Raw genomic sequence first — 22,212 nt, 5'->3', positions numbered from 1 at the left:
CATACCCTGAAAAATACACTTATTTTTTTTGTTTCTACTCGTCAGTACTGCTTACTCAAACTGTTGTTACACTAAGGTTTTTATTCTAAAAGAAGCAAAAATGTTTAATTTTATTCCATGATATTCTTAAGATATATGTGTTGACTGAATATAAGCAAGTGATGTCTGCTAAATAATCAAGTTGATGGTGCAGTCATATAGCCTCGGCACCTACATGAAGCTGAGTGACTCAGTCATATAGCCTCGGCACCTACATGAAGCTGAGTGACTCAGTCATATAGCCTCGGCACCTACATGAAGCTGAGTGACTCACTCGTTTATGGCTTTGGATCTAAATAAATAAGTACCAGCATTCTTTCTGATAGTCTTTAATAAATAAATGTTTTGGTTATCCTGACCTGGACACCATGTATTATAATATCCCATTATGGTCTGTTAGCAGGACAATAGACTCTTGCCAACACCTCTGTATTTTTTACACTTTGTGCAAAGCAATTGATCAGCATTAAAAACTTTGTGGATGGGGCCTCCCGAGTGGCGCAGCGGTCTAAGACACGGCATCGCAGTGTAAACTGGTTCGATAGCTGTGCCGGCCGTGTCCAGAAGACACATGAGGTGATGGTGGGCTTTTGGTTTCTCTCCCTCTAAAAACAGAAATAAATCATTCTAAATAACAAACTGGCTTTATTTACAAATTAGTAAAAATGTCTCACCCCGTAATCAAGAATAGCCTTTTCTCTCTCACTTTAGGTTATTTGAAATATCGTTATTTTTAAAACAAAGCTATTATTATTAATTATTTTAGAATTATATAAAAGGCCCTTAGATAGTCTCACAGATCAGATTTGCCCTAACCAAAAATGCCCCTTAGATATTATTTTAGAATCCTCCAATCCTCTAAATCAAATTATTGGCTGAGAGTCACATCATTTAGTTTTTTTCCCCGATATACTGTAGACCTACCGTAGGCGACATGAGTCTGACTAGAGTTGAGTAATGTGCTGTTAAAAGTGGTGTATCTTAGTTAGAAGCAATAGTCTACCCGCTGTGGTCAACTATTTCGGCACCGTTTCACGCTGCTCTGAGACAAGCTTGGGGACTGGTCTTGGTAAATCAATGAGATTTTTATTTTCACTGAATCTGAGTTTGGGAATTGGTTAGACTACAATTAGGTTGTGGAAGTTAGGCTCTTAGTACTGTAGCCTACTCCCGACCGTCACGCTGTACAGCAGCCATATTTTCCGTTCCTTCCTCACGGAAACCCTGAGGGTTTTGTTTTTCGTTTTTCTTGGAATAGAAACACCACAATATTAAACAAATTAATTAAGCTACATTTCTTGAAATCAATCTATGTTCTTACAAAAAAAGGTTTTAAATTCTCTAGTATAGCCAATATTGAAGGCTATCAAATGCTTCTCAAAGATGCCTCTGGTGGTCAAACTAGCACTAACTAGCATTAATGGTAACAACGGGAAACTGTTGAGCATGAAAAACCCAGTAGCATTGCAGTTCTTGACACACTCAAACCAGTGCACCTGGCACCTATTACCATACCCTTTTCAAAGGCACTTAAATATGTTGTCTTCCCCATTCACTCTCTGAATGGCACATATTCACAATGTCTCAATTGTCTCAAGGATTAAAAGTCTTCTCCCCTTCATCTACACTGATTTAAGTGGATTTAACAAGTGACATCAATATATGGATCATAGCTTTAACCTGGATTCACCTGGTCAGTCTATGTCATGAAAAGAGCAGGTTTTCTTAATATTTTGTAATGTTGCGTATGTTATTTTTACACATTATTTTTATTCGTTATTCTCTGTGTAATTATTCCTCGTGTCTTTCTGTTTTTTCTTTTATTTTTATGTTATCTTTAGCTCTGCATTGTTGGAAAAGGACCCGTGAGTGAGTAAGCATTTCACTGTCTATACCTAGTCTATACCTTTTGTCTACGAAGCATGTGACAGATAAAGTTTGATTTGATTATTATCATTCCACCCCAGGCTTTGCATGAGACAGGCCTAGAGGCCAGGTCCCACAATTTAATGCAACACACACACACACACACACACACACACACACACACACACAAAAGCCAGGTAATACAACAGGTGGTTTTGCCATGATGGCTTCCCTGCCTGCACATCTCCTCCCTCCTCTCCTCTAGTCTGATTTTGTGAAAATGGCTGTAATTTCAATTCCTTTTGTGTTGTCATCTCAATGTTCGCCTACACATGACGTCTGGAATACTTGATCTCTGTATTGTTCTCAAGGTTCTCCTTTTACTTTTAACAGAAGAAATCTACAGATGTGTTTGTGTGTTGCCTTGATTTTTTTTTTTACTCTCAAGAAGCATCTGTTATTTTTTACGTACATTAATCTTCTCTTGTTATTTTTTGTGTATATATATATATATATCTTTTTTTTTACAGTTTTGCACCATTTATTTGACAGACAGCAGCAGGATGTTAGTATCAGAACAGTGGGCAGTTTAGTATTCACTGTTTGTAAAGGCCCCCCCAGTTGCTTTCTTTGCACACATGCTGAATTTCCTATGCCACGGCTGTCAGATATTATTGCCCTTGGAAAGTGGGCTTGCAGGAGCACACTGGCAACTTCCAGGCAGTTGTGTGTGTAATGGCAGCATGTGTCTTTTAATGTTTACACTGTGGCTCGATATGCTCCTTGTCATTTTTCTGTTGGGGTTTCTCTCTGGAAAGGGAAGGTTTACTGTGCGTGTGTGTGTGTGTGTGTGTGTGTGTGTGTGTGTGTGTGTGCGTGTGCGTACGTGTTTGCGTTCACTGTAGTAGGGGGCCACCGGCAATTACCCAGTCACGGTCAAGTGCGCTTCATTAAAACGTGTACATATGTGTACAGTATGTGTGTGTCCTGAGCAGGGAAAATGTCTCCGTATCCGAGCTCTTTGTCACGTGATGTGGCTACAACACAGGGCCACTACATCTAGGGGAGAAGGTCAAGGTGCAGGGTCAGGTGAACAATGAATTGAAAAAAAAAACCACACCACACCATCATAAGGTCCAGTGTTGCCATGCATATCGAACATTCCTGCTCTACCAGCATACCTTCTATTTGCCCTAGCTAGTGGAAACGCTATTTCTACTGTCAAGACTGTACTATAACAGTCACATGCATGCACACAAACTCACACACTTCTCATAACCAAGATGGCTGGGGGCCGGTCCAGACCAAGAAGGTTGAGTCATTCATTTCTTTAAATCTGGATTGAATACATTTCCAGCCTTCTCTCTCTGGTCTCATCTAATTCTGTCTCCAACAATAATGGAGATGATGACTGCTTCGCTGTGTGTTTGTGCGCGTGCGGGTGGGTGGGTGTGGCAGCATGTGTGTGTTCACGTACGTTCGTCCATATGTCTGTGTGTGTGTATGTGTGCCTATCTATGTCTACACGCGTGCGCTCTCAAACCTTGGATTTATTTTTCCTTGGCCACGAATAGAGTGGAGGAGATGGGGGTTAGTTATTTTTCTGTTATTTGGATGGAGCTGTCTAGAAGGGTTTAAGTGATTTTGAAGGGCCCTGGATTACGGAGGGCCCTTCAACTACAGGAACAGAGATGTGAATTGACTGGCTGCAGCTGAGACTGGTAATGAAACGGCGTGCACCTGCCTCCCTGAAGGAAAACAAAGAGATTCCCTCTGACAGAGCCAATGAAACGCAGGCGCCTTCTGGCCGCCGAAAGGCCCCCTAATCGAATGGAACAACTTGTGCTAATCAGACCACAGTATTAGACCGATCGACTTGGGAGGGGGAAAGGGGGTAGTATTTGGATCTGATTGAACCCACTCTGGAGTCTGTTTCTGTCCCAAATGGTACCCTATTCCCTATATAGTGCACTACTTTTGACCAGGGACAACCTTAGCTTATATTATCAACCCAGCAATGGCTTAGTAATAGTATTGTGGGTATTGCTATGATATTAACCATTGATGATGATGATGGCATTGTGCATGGCTTGCTGTTACAGTAATGTAGCTAGCAGCAGTGCATCTTTTCCACTGTGTGGCAAGCTGACGGCTAATTATGTCTGGCCGGGGTTCGGTTAGAGCAGTGGGGGTTTTAATGAGAAGGATACACCGCAGGAGAAATGGCACTGATAACATAGTCCTAAATCACAACGTGCTGTCCTGCCCATAGTGGAAATAAGTCTGCCCTGAATGTTAGCTGTAACACAATACCTAGACTCTAGGATACACACACACACACACACACATAGCTGTATATACAGTATACACACACACACACACACACACTGAGACATGCCTTATTGCCACACATACACACACACACACACACACACACACACACACACACTGAGACATGCCTTATTGCCACACATACACACACACATAGCTGTATATACAGTATACACACACACACACACACACACACTGAGACATGCCTTATTGCCACACATACACACATGCAGAATAAGCACAGCATTTGACTTACGACGTGTTTCATTTGTAACACAGTGTAGGTACTTCTCTATCCCTCATTAAGTGTCTATTTGGAAAAGAACAAGCTCAAAATAATTTAGCTAGACGGTCTCTCTCTTTTGGAGCACATCTGCACAGTGTTCGTCCGACGCGCGCTTCGCGGTTTCTCTATGTTTTGGAAAGTATTAAAGGTTTGGATCAGTTTTTTTTCCTTTTCTTTTTTTCTCTTCAGTCCATCATTTTCATGCTGTCTTAATCTTACTGGTTCATCTTGCATCATATAGCTGGGTTCATTAATCACTGTTTAAAAGAAAGAGAAGAGAAAGGGAGAGAGAGAGACTGACTGCCATGTGCAGAAACGTCATATTAGGTGTCCTAGGTTTGGCGATTTTGGCTTAATCAGCATCTGTCAGATATATGAAGATGCGCTCTTCAAATTCGGCATATATTTATTTTTGTTTGATACTGCCCTACTGTAGAGCATTCAAACCAGACCATTTGTTTGGGTCACTTCACGGCGGTTGTCATGTCTGATTGATGCATGTCTGTGGAATGCCACCACCGCATACTGCCTTACACACACACCCAGACACATACATACTGTTCACATACACACGCACACACACATACATACATACCAGAATGAGAAGTCCTAGACTAGCAGTTGTATAACAAGGACAAGCGTGAAACAACTGGGAGTAAATTCACAAAGCAGAAGTGAATTACATGGAAACTCAGTTCTCCCTCTAAATTTGAGTTCTCTTTTATTTATATTTTTGGTGTAATACTTTTTACCCCTTTTTTCACAAATTTCGTGACATCCACTTGGTAGTTAGTCGTTTCCCATCGCTGCAACTTCCATACGGACTCGGGAGAAGCAAAGGTCGAGAGCCACGCGTCCTCTGAAACATGAACCTGCCAAGCCGCACTGCTTCTTGACACACTGCTCACTTAACCCGGAAGCCAGCTGCACCAGTGTGTTAGAGGAAACACAGTACAACTGCTGACCGAAGTCAGCATGCATGCGCCTGGCCTGCCACAAGGAGTCGCTAGAGAAGGATGTCCCGGCCCGCCAAACCCTCCCCTAACCCGGACTACGCTTGGTCAATTGTGTGCCGGCTCATGGGTCTCCCGGTCGCCTGCTGCGACACAGCCTGGGAGCGAACCCATGTCTATAGTCTATATATATATATATATATATAGGTCTATAGTGACGCCTCAAGCACTGCGATGCAGTGCCTTAGACCACTGCGCCACTCTGGAGTAGATTTCTCTTTGACCTCTAGAGTGGAGAAGGAGGAAGAGGTCAATGTACTTAAAACGCATCAGACAGGTTCAAAAGGCTCAGATGAATCACATCTCTCTGTGTCCCAAATGGCCCTATATAGTGCACTACTTTTGACCTGGGCCTATAGGGGATAGGGTGCCATTTTGGCTGCTTCCTCTGACATGAGAGAAGTTACATCAGAGGTACATGGCATAAACTGAGGCTGGGAGGAGAAATGGATAGGAATGTGGCAATAATGTTTTTATGGTCTTTGAGAATATGACATAAAAGCTTTAGACCACACTACGTATGATCCTTATATGAGCTGCACAGATAGCTATGTACGTGCGAAAAGAGGATTGAAATGCGTTGCATGTCATTTGGGGGAAAAAGTTAATAAGTGCTTGAGTGATAGGACTGTGTCCCAAATGGAACCATATCCCCTATATTGTGCACTACTTTTGACCAGAGCTCTATGGGCCTTGGTCAAAGTTGTGCACTGCATATGGAATAGGGTACCATTTGGGGCGCATATTTGATCACAGAGAAACTGTTTGGCTTAGTGTTCAGTACTCTCACCTACAGCACAGATATGACTCTCAATATGTTACACTTGTCGTACATAAAACCAGAAATGCACTGTTGCCAAGATAATAACAATAATAACTGTTCATCTGTATCTGCAGGCATTTTGTACAAACGGCACAAATACAGTGCCTTCAGAAAGTATTCATACCCCTTGACTTATTCCAGCTTGAATTCAAAATGGATTAAATAAATACAATCTCACCCATCTACACACAATACCCCATAATGACAAAGTCAAAACATGTTTTAAGAAATGTTTGCAAATGTATTGAAAATAAAATGCAGAAATATTATATTTCCATAATTATTCACACCCCTGAGTCAATACTTTCTAGAAACATCTTTGGCAGCGATTACAGCTGTGAGTCTTTCTGGGTAAGTCTCTAAGAGCTTTCCACTCTTGGATCGTGCAAGATTTGGCAAATGTTCCTTTCAAAATTCTTCAAGCTCTGTCAAATTGGTTCTTGATCATTGCTAGACAACCATTTTCAGGTCTTGCCATAGATTTTCAAGTATATTTAAGTAAAAACTGTAACTTGGTCACTCCCCAGTCCTTAACAGTTACAAGCATAACCATAACATGATACAGCCACCACTATGCTTGAAAATGTGGAGAGTGGCGCTCAGTAATGTGTTGTATTGGATTTGCCCCAAACATAACACTTTGTTTTCACGACAAAAAGTGAATTGCTTTGCCACATGTTTTGCAGTATTACTTTTAGTGCCTTGTTGTAAACATGGATGCATGTTTTGGAATATATTAATATATTATTCTGTACCCAAAAATCTCAATTTAATCAATTTTTAGTTCAGGCCTTAACACAACAAATTGTGTAAAAAGTCAAAAGGGTGTGAATACTGTCTGAGGGCACTGGTACATACTGTACACACACAGCCTCCTTTCTTCCCCTTATTGACTGACTAAACATTCTCTTTCTCACTCCCCCCTCCACCTCTCTCTGATTTGTAGCTGGTTTTCGCCGGAGCTTCCGCCTCAGCAGGCGAGACAAGAAGACCAACAAATCCATGTATGAGTGTAAGAAGAGTGAGCAGTACGACATGGCTGACGTGCCCACCTACGAGGAGGTGACTCCACACCGCAGGCAGAGTGGGGCCATGCACAGGCTTGTGGTCCTCGTCGGTGAGTAACACACACACAGACACAAACACACACACAGTCAGTCACACACACACACAGACACAAACACACACACAGTCAGTCACACACATACACACAGGCAATGGCAGAGTGGTGCCAAGTAACTGACTACTACCACCATGGGGGACTGGGAGCAGGGGGACTTGGCTGGTGGTCCTGCTGTAGTTGGTGAGTAACTGACTACTACCACCATGGGGGACTGAGAGCAGAGGGACTTGGCTGGTGGTCCTGCTGTAGTCGGTGAGTAACTGAATACTACCACCATGGGGGACTGGGAGCAGGGGGACTGGGCTGGTGGTCCTGCTGTAGTCGGTGAGTAACTGACTACTACCACCATGGGGGACTGGGAGCAGGGGGACTGGGCTGGTGGTCCTGCTGTAGTCGGTGAGTAACTGACTACTACCACCATGGGGGACTGGGAGCAGGGGGACTGGGCTGGTGGTCCTGCTGTAGTCGGTGAGTAACTGAATACTACCACCATGGGACACCAGGGGACTGCTAGGCCGTTGGAATTGGAAAGGCAGAGGCCATTGTTTAAGTCTAAAACTGGTTTCCCCAGAAAGAGAGAGCGAGAGAGAGCTTGTGAAAGAGAGGGAAAGAGAGCTCGAGAAAGAGAGGGAAAGAGAGCTTGAGAAAGAGAGGGAAAGAGAGCTTGAGAAAGAGAGGGAAAGAGAGCTTGAGAAAGAGAGGGAAAGAGAGCTTGAGAAAGAGAGGGAAAGAGAGCTTGAGAAAGAGAGGGAAAGAGAGCTTAAGAAAGAGAGGGAAAGAGAGCTTGAGAAAGAGAGGGAAAGAGAGCTTGAGAAAGAGAGGGAAAGAGAGCTTGAGAAAGAGAGGGAAAGAGAGCTTGAGAAAGAGAGGGAAAGAGAGCTTAAGAAAGAGAGGGAAAGAGAGGGAAAGAGAGCTTGAGAAAGAGAGGGAAAGAGAGCTTGAGAAAGAGAGGGAAAGAGAGCTTGAGAAAGAGAGGGAAAGAGAGCTTGAGAAAGAGAGGGAAAGAGAGCTTAAGAAAGAGAGGGAAAGAGAGAGAAAGAGAGCTTGAGAAAGAGAGGGAAAGAGAGCTTGAGAAAGAGAGGGAAAGAGAGGGAAAGAGAGCTTGAGAAAGAGAGGGAAAGAGAGCTTGAGAAAGAGAGAGCGAGAGAGAGGCTGTTTTCTTGTTTTCCTTTTTTTAATATTGCAGATAGATTGTAGGTTCCATCAATTGAATTGTCTGCATCATTTCTAATCCCCCTTATTTATTTATTTATTTTTCTCTATACCCCCACCCTACCATCCCTACCCTGATTGGAGTAAACTAACAGATATCAATACTTCTACTGCTACTTACAGCTATTTTCTCTCACATCTACGGTACCTGTAGTTAAATAATTATATTACTAATTTCCTCTTTCTTCAAGTGCTGCATTTTCACCCACAGCGGCCAATCCACCATTTATTCTGATTTTAACTCCAACACTCTGATGTCCACAGATTATCCCATCTTTCCCAGTATAATGCCATTTAGCTATTTGTTTTGCAATACATGCAAGCCCCCTTAACTTTCAAATCCCTGGTGGAATCTACAGGGCTGGCAGGCTGGGGATTCAGTCATATTTGGTGCTTTTCATTTACAGCACCTTGCTCTGACTCTCAATGTTCATTTTCCCTCTTTCTTTAGACTACAGAATTGTTAACACTTGCCTTTAAGGCTGGTATTTCAAAGTCCTCCAGAAGGCTTTGTAAAGTGCCAAACTATTGAAATGAATTTAGCCCCATTTTTTTATTGTTTCTTTTGTAGCTTTGAGTAAAGCTTTGTGCCAACGACTGGTGGAACAATAACGTTAAGCCCAGGTGCAACAGAATTAAGACTTACAACCTGAATAGAAATATTGGAACTATTATTGCAAATGACACAAATAATGAATGTATACCTCACACATCGCTTTTTCTTCTCAAGGTTAGAAATCCTACCGATCGGTGCAGCTGGATATGAATCATTCTTCTTTCTGACGATATTGTTCTCTTTCTTTTTTATGCTCTTTAATAACAGAAGGAGACAGAGAGGCTTGTGTCGAAGCAAGGCTGTTTTAGCATGAATTGACCAGGCCTTGGTGTAGTGAAATGCAGTGGCATGGACTTCATCATAGGGTGTTGCTAATTAGCTAGCCCATTTTCTTGCCAGGCAGCATGTCCGGTTGTGCAGCACAGTGCAAGCCTCCACAGCCTCTCTCTCCTCTGTAACTCTAATGTAAATATTTTCAATTGGCTTCTGTAAACTGGACAACAACCACACCTAACGAAGCAAAGGACAAAAGGAGAGATCTGATTTTATGTTTCCCCTCCTTTATGCTCTCCTTTCTTTTCTCCCCCCTGAAGTTGTCCCACTTTTTTCTTACAGCTATGAGCTCATGAGGAACTCGATTTCTCTCTCCCTTCCTCAATCTATCTCGATTTTAAACGTCAGGCACCTCGTTATGGGGGTAAAGTGAAGTCGGTGTGTCGGTCCTCTAAACACTGCACCATGCAGTCTTCTGTGCTGAGCTTGCCTTGGCCCCATCCTCATTCCTCTTTCCATCTCCACTGACACACAGCCACACTCCACTCAAAAGTAAAACAGCATTCTTCTCGTTGTTTTCCTATTGGAAGGAAGGTCCCTGGAGCATCCAACATCCGTCGAGCTATGTATTCCTCAGTGTGGATGTAAAGTCAAAAATAAGCGCTAACGAACAACGTAGACCTTATACTCTCCCTACTCTTATTAGCATGGATGTCGGTAACCGAGAGATTGCATTACAGAGTTCAAATCAAGATGCTTATCTGCGGGGCCAATAAAAATATATATTTTACACATACACAGTTCACTGAAAACCACTGATGTTTTCTCAAATGAAATCTGATTATTTATCAGAGCCAATTGATATGTTTACCTCTACATTCTTCCCTGTTTTACTGTAAAGCTAAGGTCAATTTAGTTTCACTAGAATCTGATATTCTTACCGTAAGTGGAAAAATGTAAGACATCGAATGAGATTTAATACGTTTGCGGCCTTATGATATTGTTCAGCATATAGTTGTCGTCCTAGGCTTATTGGGCTGAAGAGAGCAGGGTTGGCATTGGGAGTCTGAGGTTACTCTAGCCCTGCCTGCTCTGTCTGGCCGGGTGGTGGGAGGCAGTGGAGGTTGGATAGGCCTCACACCGTCCACATCGCCCCTCCGCTTCCCCTCAGCTCTAACTCTATGTGATATGCTCTGCGTTTGGCCTGGAAGTTATTAAGACTTCAGATATTAAAGGCGGTTTCTCTAATGAGGGCAGTAATGCAGGCTGACACTTTTACTGGCACTGCAACCTGCCTGCCTGTAGTGGAGTAGAGGAGGGCAGGAGCACCGACCCACCACGTTCCCTCCTTCTTGATGGCTTGGGGAGAGAGAGGGGTGAGACGCAATACAACACAACTCAACACACTATAACAATCAAGTATAATCCAGAAACAATTGCAAAGAAATATGCTTTTTTATTGGGGCTTTTTTATTTTATAAGGTTGCCATTGTATTGGAGATTGTTAAAAACAAACAATGCACAATAGAGCGGTCTCTTTATTTCTGCTCGTTCTGACAATAAGCCCCAGACCAGAGACCACAGTGTAGTGTAGGCCTCACGGGCAGCATATTGAATTGGCAGAAGATAGCACAAGTGGAATCCACCACAGGCCTTAATGGCCGTCCGAGGCATTCTGAAGAATGTCCTCCGCCGTACATCAGATGTAGAGATAGTGAGAGGATGTGTCCCAAACAGCACCCTGTTCCCTATAGGTCCCTATAGCCAGAAAGCGCATGGAGAGGGAGCGATGTAGAAGGTGAGAATGGTGTAATGAGAGCTGTAGAAGTGTAAGGGAGCGTGAGCCATTTGTCATCCCACAGTGAGGTGCTCGTAGTGGGGCCTGATACCGCCGGGAAGAGGGGCCAACAACCACCGCTGCTCAGCTCTACTCCGCATTACTTCAGACAAACAACCGTGTTTGAACTAAAAACTCTGATCTCTGGGGCTGTGTACCAAATGGCTCCCTATTCCCTTTATAGTAAACTGCCCTATTGGCACTGGTCAAAAGTATTGCACTATAAAGGGAATTGACTGACATTTGGGAAGCAGACCTAGACTGGGGGGTAGTAGCATGGCCGCCTGCAGCCTGCTTCTCTGTCTTACCACTGTTCTGAGATACGGGTCATAAAAGGCCTGTATTAGTACGCTCCAGCGCCTTTAACACCTACAACAACATGCCAGATCTCCGCCGCCACACACACACACATCCTTCTTTAAACAGCACGGTCACACACACACACACACACACACACATCCTTCTTTAAACAGCACAGTCACATTCCTTGTGGTCTCTCAAAACAAATTTAAAAAGTTAACTCCGTTTCCTCGTCTTAATAAATCTACGTGGCGAGGAGCGTCAAGACCCCTTTTGGACTTTTTCTCTAAAAACTCTCCTGAAAGATTGATTGCCGTCTTCACGCGGCCATGTGCTGTTTATGTGAGATGGCGACCGCACTTTGCTAGAGCCCGGCGGCCCGCGCTATTGGTCGATCTCTCCTTTTTATTTTTCTTACACAGGGAACAGAGGATGAATGTGCTGAGGAAACAGCTTTTATCACTTACAGGGACCATGTGACGGAGGACATATGGCCGAGCGGTAAACTAGGGCTGTGTCTCAAATGGTACTCTATTGTCTATGTAGTGCACTGCTTTTGACCTGGGCTTATAGTGAATAGGATGCCATTTGGGAAGCAGCCTAGGACTAGAGAGTGTTACGAGTGTTATTGTCTGTCTGCATCAGGACTGTAGGTGTGTGTTGCGTGGCCTGAAGTGGCTCTCTGTCTCATTCTCACACACACACACACCGGCTCTAAAAGGCAGTCTGCTTGCACCTGTTTATCAGAGCAGCTTAAAACCTCTCTGGACGGACGGACGGACGGACGGACGGGTGAAGTGTAGGTTAACGCACCAGATAGGACAGAGACAAACAGACAGGGGGAATAGGATCCACACTCTGATGTCTAACAGTACAGCGCTTGTGTTCAACTTCAGCTTATAACCCCATCTCCCTATTTTTTCTCTCTCTTGCTCTCACTCTCTTTTTCCACCTCATCCACATCAGTGAGTGAACTCAATGTCCATTTGTTTTAGATGGCGGCCTGCTAAACACATTTGCCTGCGAAAATGAATTTCCAATAGGGCCTGATGCGTTCGTGGTGCCTGCCCAGAACGACAACCATGTCAGGAATTCCGTCCAGGATCAACCCTGCCTTTGTGCCTTTCTACAAGTGGACTGTATAGAGCAGCTGTGGAGCTAGTTGCCGCGGTAATGCTTCTAGAACCAGGGGCATGGAACCTTGTACTTCCGGAATTGATTGTTGTCCACACTATTTGAAGACATCTATATGGAGACTGTTTGAATTAGTCTCATATATCAGCTTAGCCATTCCTGCTGAAGTCATCGAGTATATCTTTTCAGGAGGGTGTAGAGGGAGACAGGGGGAAGAGAGAGAGGGGGAGATGTCAGAGGTGGGAGCGCAAGGCTCTGGAGCCGCAGACAAATCAATATTGCATTACCCCCCTTCTCTCTCTCTCTTTCGCTCTCCCACTCTCTCTCACCCTCCTTACATCTCTCCATCCCTATCTCCCTCTCTCGCTCTATCCCTCCCTCTCTCCATCCCTCTCTCCCTCTTCCCTACTGCTCTCCTCCCCTTCCTCCCTCCCTCTCTCCAGTAGATGTGATGGAAAACCCAGCTGCCCACTGGGACGGGTCCTTGTTGATTTTTCAGGCTGTTCAGGGAAACACAACAAAGTGCTCTCTTGGCAGGCCCCTTTGGTGCTGCAATCCTCTCTCTCCCTCACTCCTCTCCTCCTTTTCTCCTCCTGTCACTACACCCCAGTCATATTTACAGTAGTGAGAGCACAGAGGTCTCGGTCAGTGAGTTTCACAATCTGGCCCTCTCAGTTCCAAACCGTGGACCGAGGTGTGTGTGTATGTATGTGGGTCTGCCTTCAGTAGGTCTGTAAACACCAGCACACAAACGGTCGGTGCTGAAACTTGGCCTGAGCTCCATTTGTCAGTGTCTGTCATTGGCGTATGGGACGGAAAACATTCCGCTGCGTCCTGTCCTGGGCCTGGCCTCCACACTGCCTCGCTCCTCCGGCCCGGCCTCTCGCTAGCCCACCGTCATTATGAGGAGGCAGTGATGACTGCATGACTGATGTTGTTTTAATAATGCTAAACTCCCTTTCTCTTCCTCCCTCTTTCCGTCCCTCTCTGCCTCTCTCTCTCTTGCTCACTCTTTGTCTCTGTCTCTCTCCAGGTCCCGCGGGGGTAGGTCTAAATGAGCTGAAGACGAAGCTGCTGATCTCTGACCCCCGACACTTCAGCGTTACCGTGCCACGTAAGTCTACCCGCTTGTGACCCGTAGTTACAGTTAGACACGCACACACACACACGCATACACATACAATAGTATTTCCACCCGCCGCTGACCCAGACTGGTGGAGGTGTGTGTGTGTGCGTGTGTCCAGCTGCCGCTGACCCGTAAAACTAGAACATCTCTGCCAGACTAGGAGTGTGTGTGTGTGGGGGGGGGTCTCTCTTCGGTTGTGGTCAGTCTGAGTTTAGATATCCTCTCCTCCATATGTTTTGGATCCTTTTATTGGCAGATGGTTTTAGGGTCTGAAGTAGTCCTTTGGTTTCCTCCTCAGCCTCTCTTACCATCCCCAGACAGTGAGACTGACAGGCAACAGGATGGATGCTCTTGTCTTTGTAATCAATAATAATAGAAGCTCTGGTCTGTATCAGATGGTTATGGAGACAAGTTGCTCTGTGTGCATCCCAAATGACACCCTGTTCACTATGTAGTGCACTACTTTTTACCAGGGCAGATGAAGCTGTGTACAAAAAATGTTCCATGACATAGACTGACCAAGTGAATGAAAAATATTTTACCAGGTAAGTTGACTGAGAACACATTCTCATTTACAGCAATGACCTGGTAAATAGTTACTGAGATGAATGAGCCAATTGGAAGCTGGGGATGATTAGGTGGTCATGATGGTATGATTGGGAATTTGTCCAGGACACCAGAATTAACACCCCTACTCTTACGGTAAGTACCATGGGATCTTTGTTGACCACAGAGAGTCAGGATATCTGTTTAACGTCCCATCCGAAAGACAGCAATGTCCCAAATCACTTCCCTGGAGCATTGAGATAATTAAAACAAATTGACCAGAGAATAGAGTGCCTCCTACTGGCCCTCCAACACCACTTCCAGCAGCATCTGGTCTCCCATCCAGGGACCAACCCTGCTTAGCTTCAGCAGCAAGCCAGCAGTGGGATACAGGGTGGTATACAGGGTGGTATGCTGCTGACCAAACACTATGATTCCTTATTGATGTCACCTTTTGATCCACTTTTATCAGTTTAGATGAAGGGGAGGAGACAGGTTAAAGAAAGGTTTTTAAGCCTTGAGACAAGTGTGACATGGATTGTGTATATGTGCCATTCAGAGGGTGAATGGGGAATACAAAATATTTAAGTGCCAGGTGCACCGGTTTAAGTGTGTCAAGAACTGCAACGCTGCCAAATTTTTCATGCTCAACTGTTTCCCATGTGTATCAAGAATGGTCAACCACCAAAAGGACATCCAGCTAACTTGACACAACTGTTGGAGTCAACATATCTTTCGACACCTTGTATTCCATGCCCCAACTAATTGAAGCTGTTCTGAGGGCAAAAGGGGTTGCACTCAATATTAGGAAGGTGTTCCTAATGTTTTGTGTATAGGGAATAGGGTGCCATTTTGGACGGACACTCTGTCTAGTTTCTGGCTGGATTCCCACAGTGAGCTGAACCCTCACACACAATGACTGGTAGTGTACACTGAACGTACAGGGTTCCAGGTTAGATTCTAAACTGAGGCCAAATGTCCCCTGTGATTTTTAAGCTGGTAAGAAATCGGACAATCACCCTGGATGAAGGGGTTTTAGCGTTCTGCTGCCAATTTGGTTTTCGCCTTCGTGGTTGTTGATAAGGGTGAATGTCCATAGACCCATGCACGGAGGCACACACACACTCACGCACAGAAACACTCATACACACTGAGGTGTCTGGGAGTGACTAACGCCAAGGCGTTGCTCTCAGGCTGGGGGACTGTGCGTCTCAAGGCCCCAGTCCTCCAGACAGACACATACACTCTCACACACACACACACACACACACACACACACACACACACACACACACACACACACACACTCTCAGACCCAGGCGAGTGGAGTGGTTCTCCTCCTGAGTGTAATTGTCTGTTTTTCGCAGCCTGTATGACAAGCCGAGAGTGATGGAGGAAACAGTGCTTTATTTTCTACCTCCTGAAGAAATGCCATTCCACTGCCTCATGTTTTGGCACCACCACTGTACACCCTTCCCCTCTCTCTCTCCTCTCCCTCCCCACTCTCCACCTCCCTCCATCTATAAGAACAAAATGACAGCTTGCCATAATGCTGGACACCATCCAGCACTATAATGCTTGTGACTTTGACTCACACCGCTGCCAACGCTGAGATTTTAACTTTTTCTAGGGTTTTCTTCAGCGTGGAGGAGCAAAAAACTATTTCTGAGCCCACAAGCCCTAACCAAGGCCAACATGTTAGAACAAATGAATTGGTTTGATTTATGCAGTTAAGCTGAGTAATTGCATATTTACTGCAGGCTAGCTGGCAAATGTGCGAGGAGGAGAGGAAAAAGGGAAACTGTTGATATTAATTGCCATGATTGTAACATGCAGCGTGGCATAATGGATGTGTCCCATTCTACGTCTGACACTTGAAATGTCACTGGTATTAAAATCCCATCGCAGTCACTCTATTCCCCATAGTTCCTGCTGTTAATTGTTCACAAATGTGACCCATGGTTGTATGTATAATAGGCCCCAGACATAGTCTAACCCCTTATAGATGATGACATATAGTGTACTAGACCTCTGTGTTTCATTGAGAGGGAAAGGGTCTCGGAAAGTATCTATTTTCCCCTTTTTATTTGATCACTGCCAACGTACAGGCTACAGATGGATATATTTAACACTTGCTGCTACCCCCTTTGTTAATAAAAAAACGACATATTTCTGAAGTTAAGGCTTTTTCTTCCCTCCCTCTGTATGTCAAATGTAAACCAGCCAGTCAGAAACACTAAAATGATTGCAATAAGCCAATTAGGATAGGGGTTAAACATTTTGATTTGAGGCCAGAATCACTGACAGATATTTTCCATGATTGGGGAAAGAAATTCATTTCAGATTCCTTTGTTGCACCGTAAATATTTCCTATGCCACTGAGCAGATGGTAAATAATATGGATTCGTTTTGTCTATATGTACTGAAAGCAAGGGCGTAGTGGAAGCCCCTGCAGCCCACGCAAAGGCTGGGGGGTCCATGAGCTCTGGGGGCCCATGAGCCCATCATCTCACACCAATGTCTATATTTGATTATTTATTTTAATAAATCATTTTGACAGTAACCCTTGTTTTTCATTTCCACATGTAGCAAGTAAAGTGTTTTGTATTGTCCAATCGACACTAAACAAAAATATTAAAATAACATGCAACAATTTCAAAGGTGATCCTGAGTTGAGATCATATAAGGAAATCTGTCAATCTAAATAAAATCATTAGAACCAAATATATGGATTTCACATGACTGGGAATACAGATATGCATATGTTGGTCATAAATATATATATTTTTAAAGTAGGGGCGTGGATCAGAAAACCAGTCAGTAACTGGTGTGATCACCAATTGTCTTATGCTTCGCGACACATCTCCTTTGCATAGAGTTGATCAGGCTGTTGACTGTGGCCTGCGGAATGTTGTCTCACTCCTCTTCAATGGCTGTGCGAAGTGGCTGGATATTGGCAGGAACTGGAACACGATGTCGTGCACGTCAATCTAGAGCATTCCAAATATGCTCATTGGGTGACATGTCTGGTGACCAGAGGTGGGACCAAGTCATTGTTTTACAAGTCACAAGTAAGTCTCAAGTCGTAGCACTCAAGTCCCAAGTCAAGTCCCAAGTCAAGACCGACAAGTCTCAAGTCCTAAACTTTGAGTTTCGAGTCCTAAACAAGTCATAATGTGCTCTTCACCAAATGTAATAGCATTTCCTATTTTTAACAAGAGTAATAGTTTGTATATTACATTTACGCAAATCCTGGATGCTTTTAAAAATATCTATATATTTATTACTTTCCAAATAAATGTTATATTTCGATGAAAATACATGGGTAGCCATGAGAAAGACCCGATAGTGATCGGGCGATGTAGGCTTGTACACTATCGCCCAACCTTGTTTTAGGAACATCAGGCAGGATTTAGCCGACCAACTTCCTAGCCAGTTGTAGCTCAATCTTGGATGCACTGACCTCATTGATTTAACCTACATGCTACACTAGTAAAGTAATAAAATATATAGCTGTCGGCTATATTAGCCACGACTTACCGTTCTTTGTGCAGCTTCAAATGTCCAACAAAGTTGGAAGTTGTTGTGCCTTCATCTGTAATTTTCTTCCCGCACGTTTTGCGAGTTGCAATCTGTTTTTTGTTGATACAGCATCGTCTTTGTATCCGAAAATATTAATTTTGGGTATCATCTTTCCAAGGGCTCCATCTGAATTCACTCACCAACTGACCGTGCTGAGAGTCCCTCACCAACTGACCGTGCTGAGAGTAACCTGGCCCTCTTCCATTCTTAAGAGGCTGAACTGGCACTATTCTGTGTTTGTGAGATGTGCTGCATGTGCTGTTTGTTTGTCCCTCTTAAGGTTTTGTAGTTTCCCCTCATCTGTGTTTAGTATATAATTTAATAATATAATATAATGATAGGATATGAGCAGTGAAGCAGCAGTTGGATGTCAACTGTTTTGCTGGCAGCTGTACCAGCTGCGATGCCTTATGCAAGGTGGAGGTTCCTACTTCCACTGGCAACAACAGCTCTGGTGGACATTTCTGCAGTCAGCATGCGAAATGCACACTCCCACAAAACTTGAGACATCTCTGGCATTGTGTTGTGTGACAAACTACACATTTTAGAGTGGCTTTTTAATGTACCCAGCACAAGGTGCACCTGTGTAATGGCCATGCTGTTTAGTCAGTTTTTTGGTATGCCACACCTGTTAGGTGAATAGATTATCTTGGCAAAAGAGACATGCTCACTAAAAGGGATGGAAACAAATTTGTGCACAACATTTGAGAGAAATAAGCTTTTTGTGTGTATGGAACATTTCTGGGATCTTTTATTTAAAGAATCATGGGACCAACACATTACATATATTTTTGTTCAGTATACAGGGGTAGTAGGCAAACAGACAATATTGTTTTCATGCATCTAATTAGCCTATTTCTCAGCGGTGCCGGTGGCAGCCCGCCTCGGGCCAACTTACCTAATTGGCTTTCAAGTTTAAAAAAAAGTTAGGTCGGACTCGAATGGAGAGTGAGTGCATTATTCAAGATGGATAAACTAAAGGCAAGACCAAGTGGTGCACAAAAATGCAGCAAAAAAAGCTTGATTTGTTTAAGCTCATGCCAAATTGCTGAAGATCAGCAAAGCTACCACCTCGTCCTCGACTCATGAAACACCATCACAGGTGTAAGCTACCAGGCCTACTTATGTAGCAGCTAGCACTAGCTGCCTCCCAGTCCTGACAGAGACCTTACTTTCCAGGCCCGGCAATGACAGTGGCCTTGCTCCTCCTCTTCTTCCTACCCTCGAGAATAGTGACTGTTCCTGTAGCCAAGCCCTCCTCCTCCCCTCTCCCAGAAAACTTAGTTTGTTGATGAGTACTTGATTATTTGCAGAGTCTAGTTCTTCCTCTTGTCTCTTTTGGGAAGGATCGATTTACCGTTTTCAAACTGAGCAACAGATCCAGTAAATCACGTACACTACCAGTCAAAAGTTTTAGAACACCAACTCATTCAAGGATTTTTCTTCATCTTTACTATTTTCTACATTGTAGAAAGTAGTGAAGACATCAAAACTATGAAATAACATATATGGAGTCATGTAGTAACCAATTTTATATTTGACATTCTTCAAAGTAACCACCCTTCACCTTGTTGTCAGCTTTGCACACACTTTGCATTCTCTCAGTCAGCTTCACCTCGAATGCTTTTCCAACAGTATTGAGGGAATTCCCACAAATGCTGAGCACTTGTTGGCTGCTTTTCCTTCACTCTGCGGTTCAACTCATCCCAAACCATCTCAATTGGGTTGAGGTTGGGGGATTGTGGAGGCCAGGGCATCTGATGCAGCACTCCATCACTCTCCTTCTTGGTCAAATAGCCCATGCACAGCCTGGAGGTGTGTTGGGTCATTGTCCTGTTGAAAAACAAATGATAGTCCCACTTAGCTCAAACCAGATGGGATGGCGTATCACTGCAGAATGCTGTGGTAGCCATGCTGGTTAAGTGTGCCTTGATTTCTAAATCAATCACAGACAGTGTCACCAGCAAAGCACCCCCACACCATCACACCTCCTCCTCCATGCTTTATGGTGGGAAATACACATGCGGAGATCATCCGTTCTCACAAAGACACGGCGGTTGGAACCAAAAAATCTCCAATTTGGACTCCAGACCAAAGGACACAATTTCACCGGTCTAATGTCCATTGCTCGTGTTTCTTGGCCCAAACAAGTCTCTTCTTCTTATTGGTGTCCTTTAGTAGTGGTTTCTTTGCAGCAATTCGACCATAAAGGCCTGATTCCTCTGAACAGTTGATGTTGACATGTGTCTGTTACTTGAACTCTGTGAAGTATTTATTTGGGCTGCAATTTCTGAGGCTGGTAATGAACTTATCCTCTGCAGCAGAGGTAACTCTGGGTCTTCCATTCCTGTGGCGGTTCTTATGAGAGCCAGTTTCATCATAACGATTGATGGTTTTTGCGACCGCATTGAAGAAACTTTCAAAGTTCTTGAAAATGTTCCGTATTGACTGACCTTCATGTCTTAAAGGAATGATGGACTGCCGTTTCTCTTTGCTTATTTGAGCTGTTCTTGCCATAATATGGACTTCGCCCTATTTGGTAAAATACCATCTTCTGTACCCCCCTACCTTGTCACAACACAACTGATGGCTCAAACGCATTAAGAAGGAAAGAAATTAGACAAATTCACTTTTAAGAAGGCGCACCTGTAAATGAAAATGTATTCCTCATGAAGCTGGTTGAGAGAATGCCAAGAGTGTGCAAAGCTGTCATCAAGATAAAGGGTGGCTACTTTGAAGAATCTCATATATAAAATATATTTAGATTTGTTTAACACTGTTTTGGTTACTACATGATTCCATATGTGTCATTTCATAGTTTTGATGTCTTCACTATTATTCTACAATAGTAAAAATAAGGAAAAACCCTTGAATGAGTAGGTGTTCTAAAACTTTTGACTGGTAGTATAGGTGTTCGCCCGTGAACTCCACTGGCCACTCACATAACAACATACAGTATGGAAAAAGAACACCTCCCTGTCCCTCCACTCTGTTCCGATGACTGAGGCCACATCCCAGAAAGGACCACATCTCAGGCACGTGCCAAATTATATTTTAAAAAAGGAGGAAAAAACGGTAAACCTGGCGTGGTGGTTGCAGGAATGGTGATAAAAGTTTAATAGTTTGTTTTGGAGCTGGTTGGAGCGTGCAGACCATTTGTCTGAGGAGTGTAACGGTGTTGACCTCTGACCCCTGTAGCTCTCATTAAACAAGCGGCGGTTCAACGTCCAAAGACGGCACAGAGGGACCTCTCGCAACTCAAATCCACTGGAACCGGGCCAGTCCGAGCTGCTCTCACACACACACACACACACGCACATACACAGTGCTGCCGTTCGCGCTCCCTCCACGTGTCACACTTTTAATGGCAGGGGTTTATGGGGAAGTAAATGTAGGAACTGATCTTAATGAGAGTTACCCAACTCAATTACATTACCCTCTCAGTCTCCGTTTAATGGCACTGCTCCTGTCTGTGCGTGCTTGTGTGTGCTTGTCTGTTTGTGTGCGTGCATGTGTGTACACTACTGACTTATTACTGGGATGGTAATAAGGAAGGATTCATGTTAGAACAATGCCTCAGAATGTCTGGATTAGTAGTGATGTATCTCTCTCCATCCTTCTCTCTCTCCCTCTTTCTTTCTTTCTCTCTCTCACCCCACCCCCCACTCTCTCTCCCTCTCTCTGTCTCACTCTCCCCCTCTCTCCTCTCTCCCTGTACTACAGACACCAGCCGGCCGAAGAGGAACCAGGAGATTGACGGGGTGGAGTATCACTTCATCTCCAAAAATATATTTGAGACGGACATCCAAAACAACAAGTAAGTAGCGGCTTTAAACAGCTTTAAACAACATCTATAACCAGCACTAATCTCATCTCTAATACAAAACGCACAACAGCAAATACAAGCTATCTGCATCCTTCCATTCCCACACGCACTACAACTGTAATGTAACTATAACTCATATATTTGAGATCTCAGTATCTCGTTTTGGAATCAATGAATTCGGCCGTCTCCTCCTTCGCCACTAGGGGCAGTGTAACTGTAACCGTGAGAGACAGACTGGGGAAGGAGTTCAGCTGACGTGAGCAGGGTTCTCTGTAAATAGACCAGTGCTCCCCCCTATGGCTCTCCTGCTCTGAGTGTGAGGTGGTACTTTGTAACAAA

General features: G+C 44.0%; 1 protein-coding gene across 2 annotated transcripts in view; it reads left to right on the top strand.

The window, feature by feature from the left end:
• The window catches only part of mpp7a (membrane palmitoylated protein 7a), a 261,584-nt gene that overhangs the window by 217,460 nt on the left and 21,912 nt on the right, over window positions 1-22,212 (top strand). For both annotated transcript variants that reach the window (XM_042308490.1, XM_024393190.2), the window contains exons 13-15: window positions 7,305-7,475; window positions 13,827-13,907; window positions 21,771-21,864. In XM_042308490.1, coding sequence (XP_042164424.1) covers window positions 7,305-7,475; window positions 13,827-13,907; window positions 21,771-21,864 — 346 coding nt within the window. The remainder of the gene's footprint in view (window positions 1-7,304; window positions 7,476-13,826; window positions 13,908-21,770; window positions 21,865-22,212) is intronic.

This window comes from Oncorhynchus tshawytscha, linkage group LG29 (genome assembly GCF_018296145.1).
Source record: "Oncorhynchus tshawytscha isolate Ot180627B linkage group LG29, Otsh_v2.0, whole genome shotgun sequence".
NCBI classification, from domain to species: domain Eukaryota; kingdom Metazoa; phylum Chordata; class Actinopteri; order Salmoniformes; family Salmonidae; genus Oncorhynchus; species Oncorhynchus tshawytscha.
Note: the sequence above shows the minus strand (reverse complement) of the source record. Positions and strands in the feature narration are given on the sequence as shown.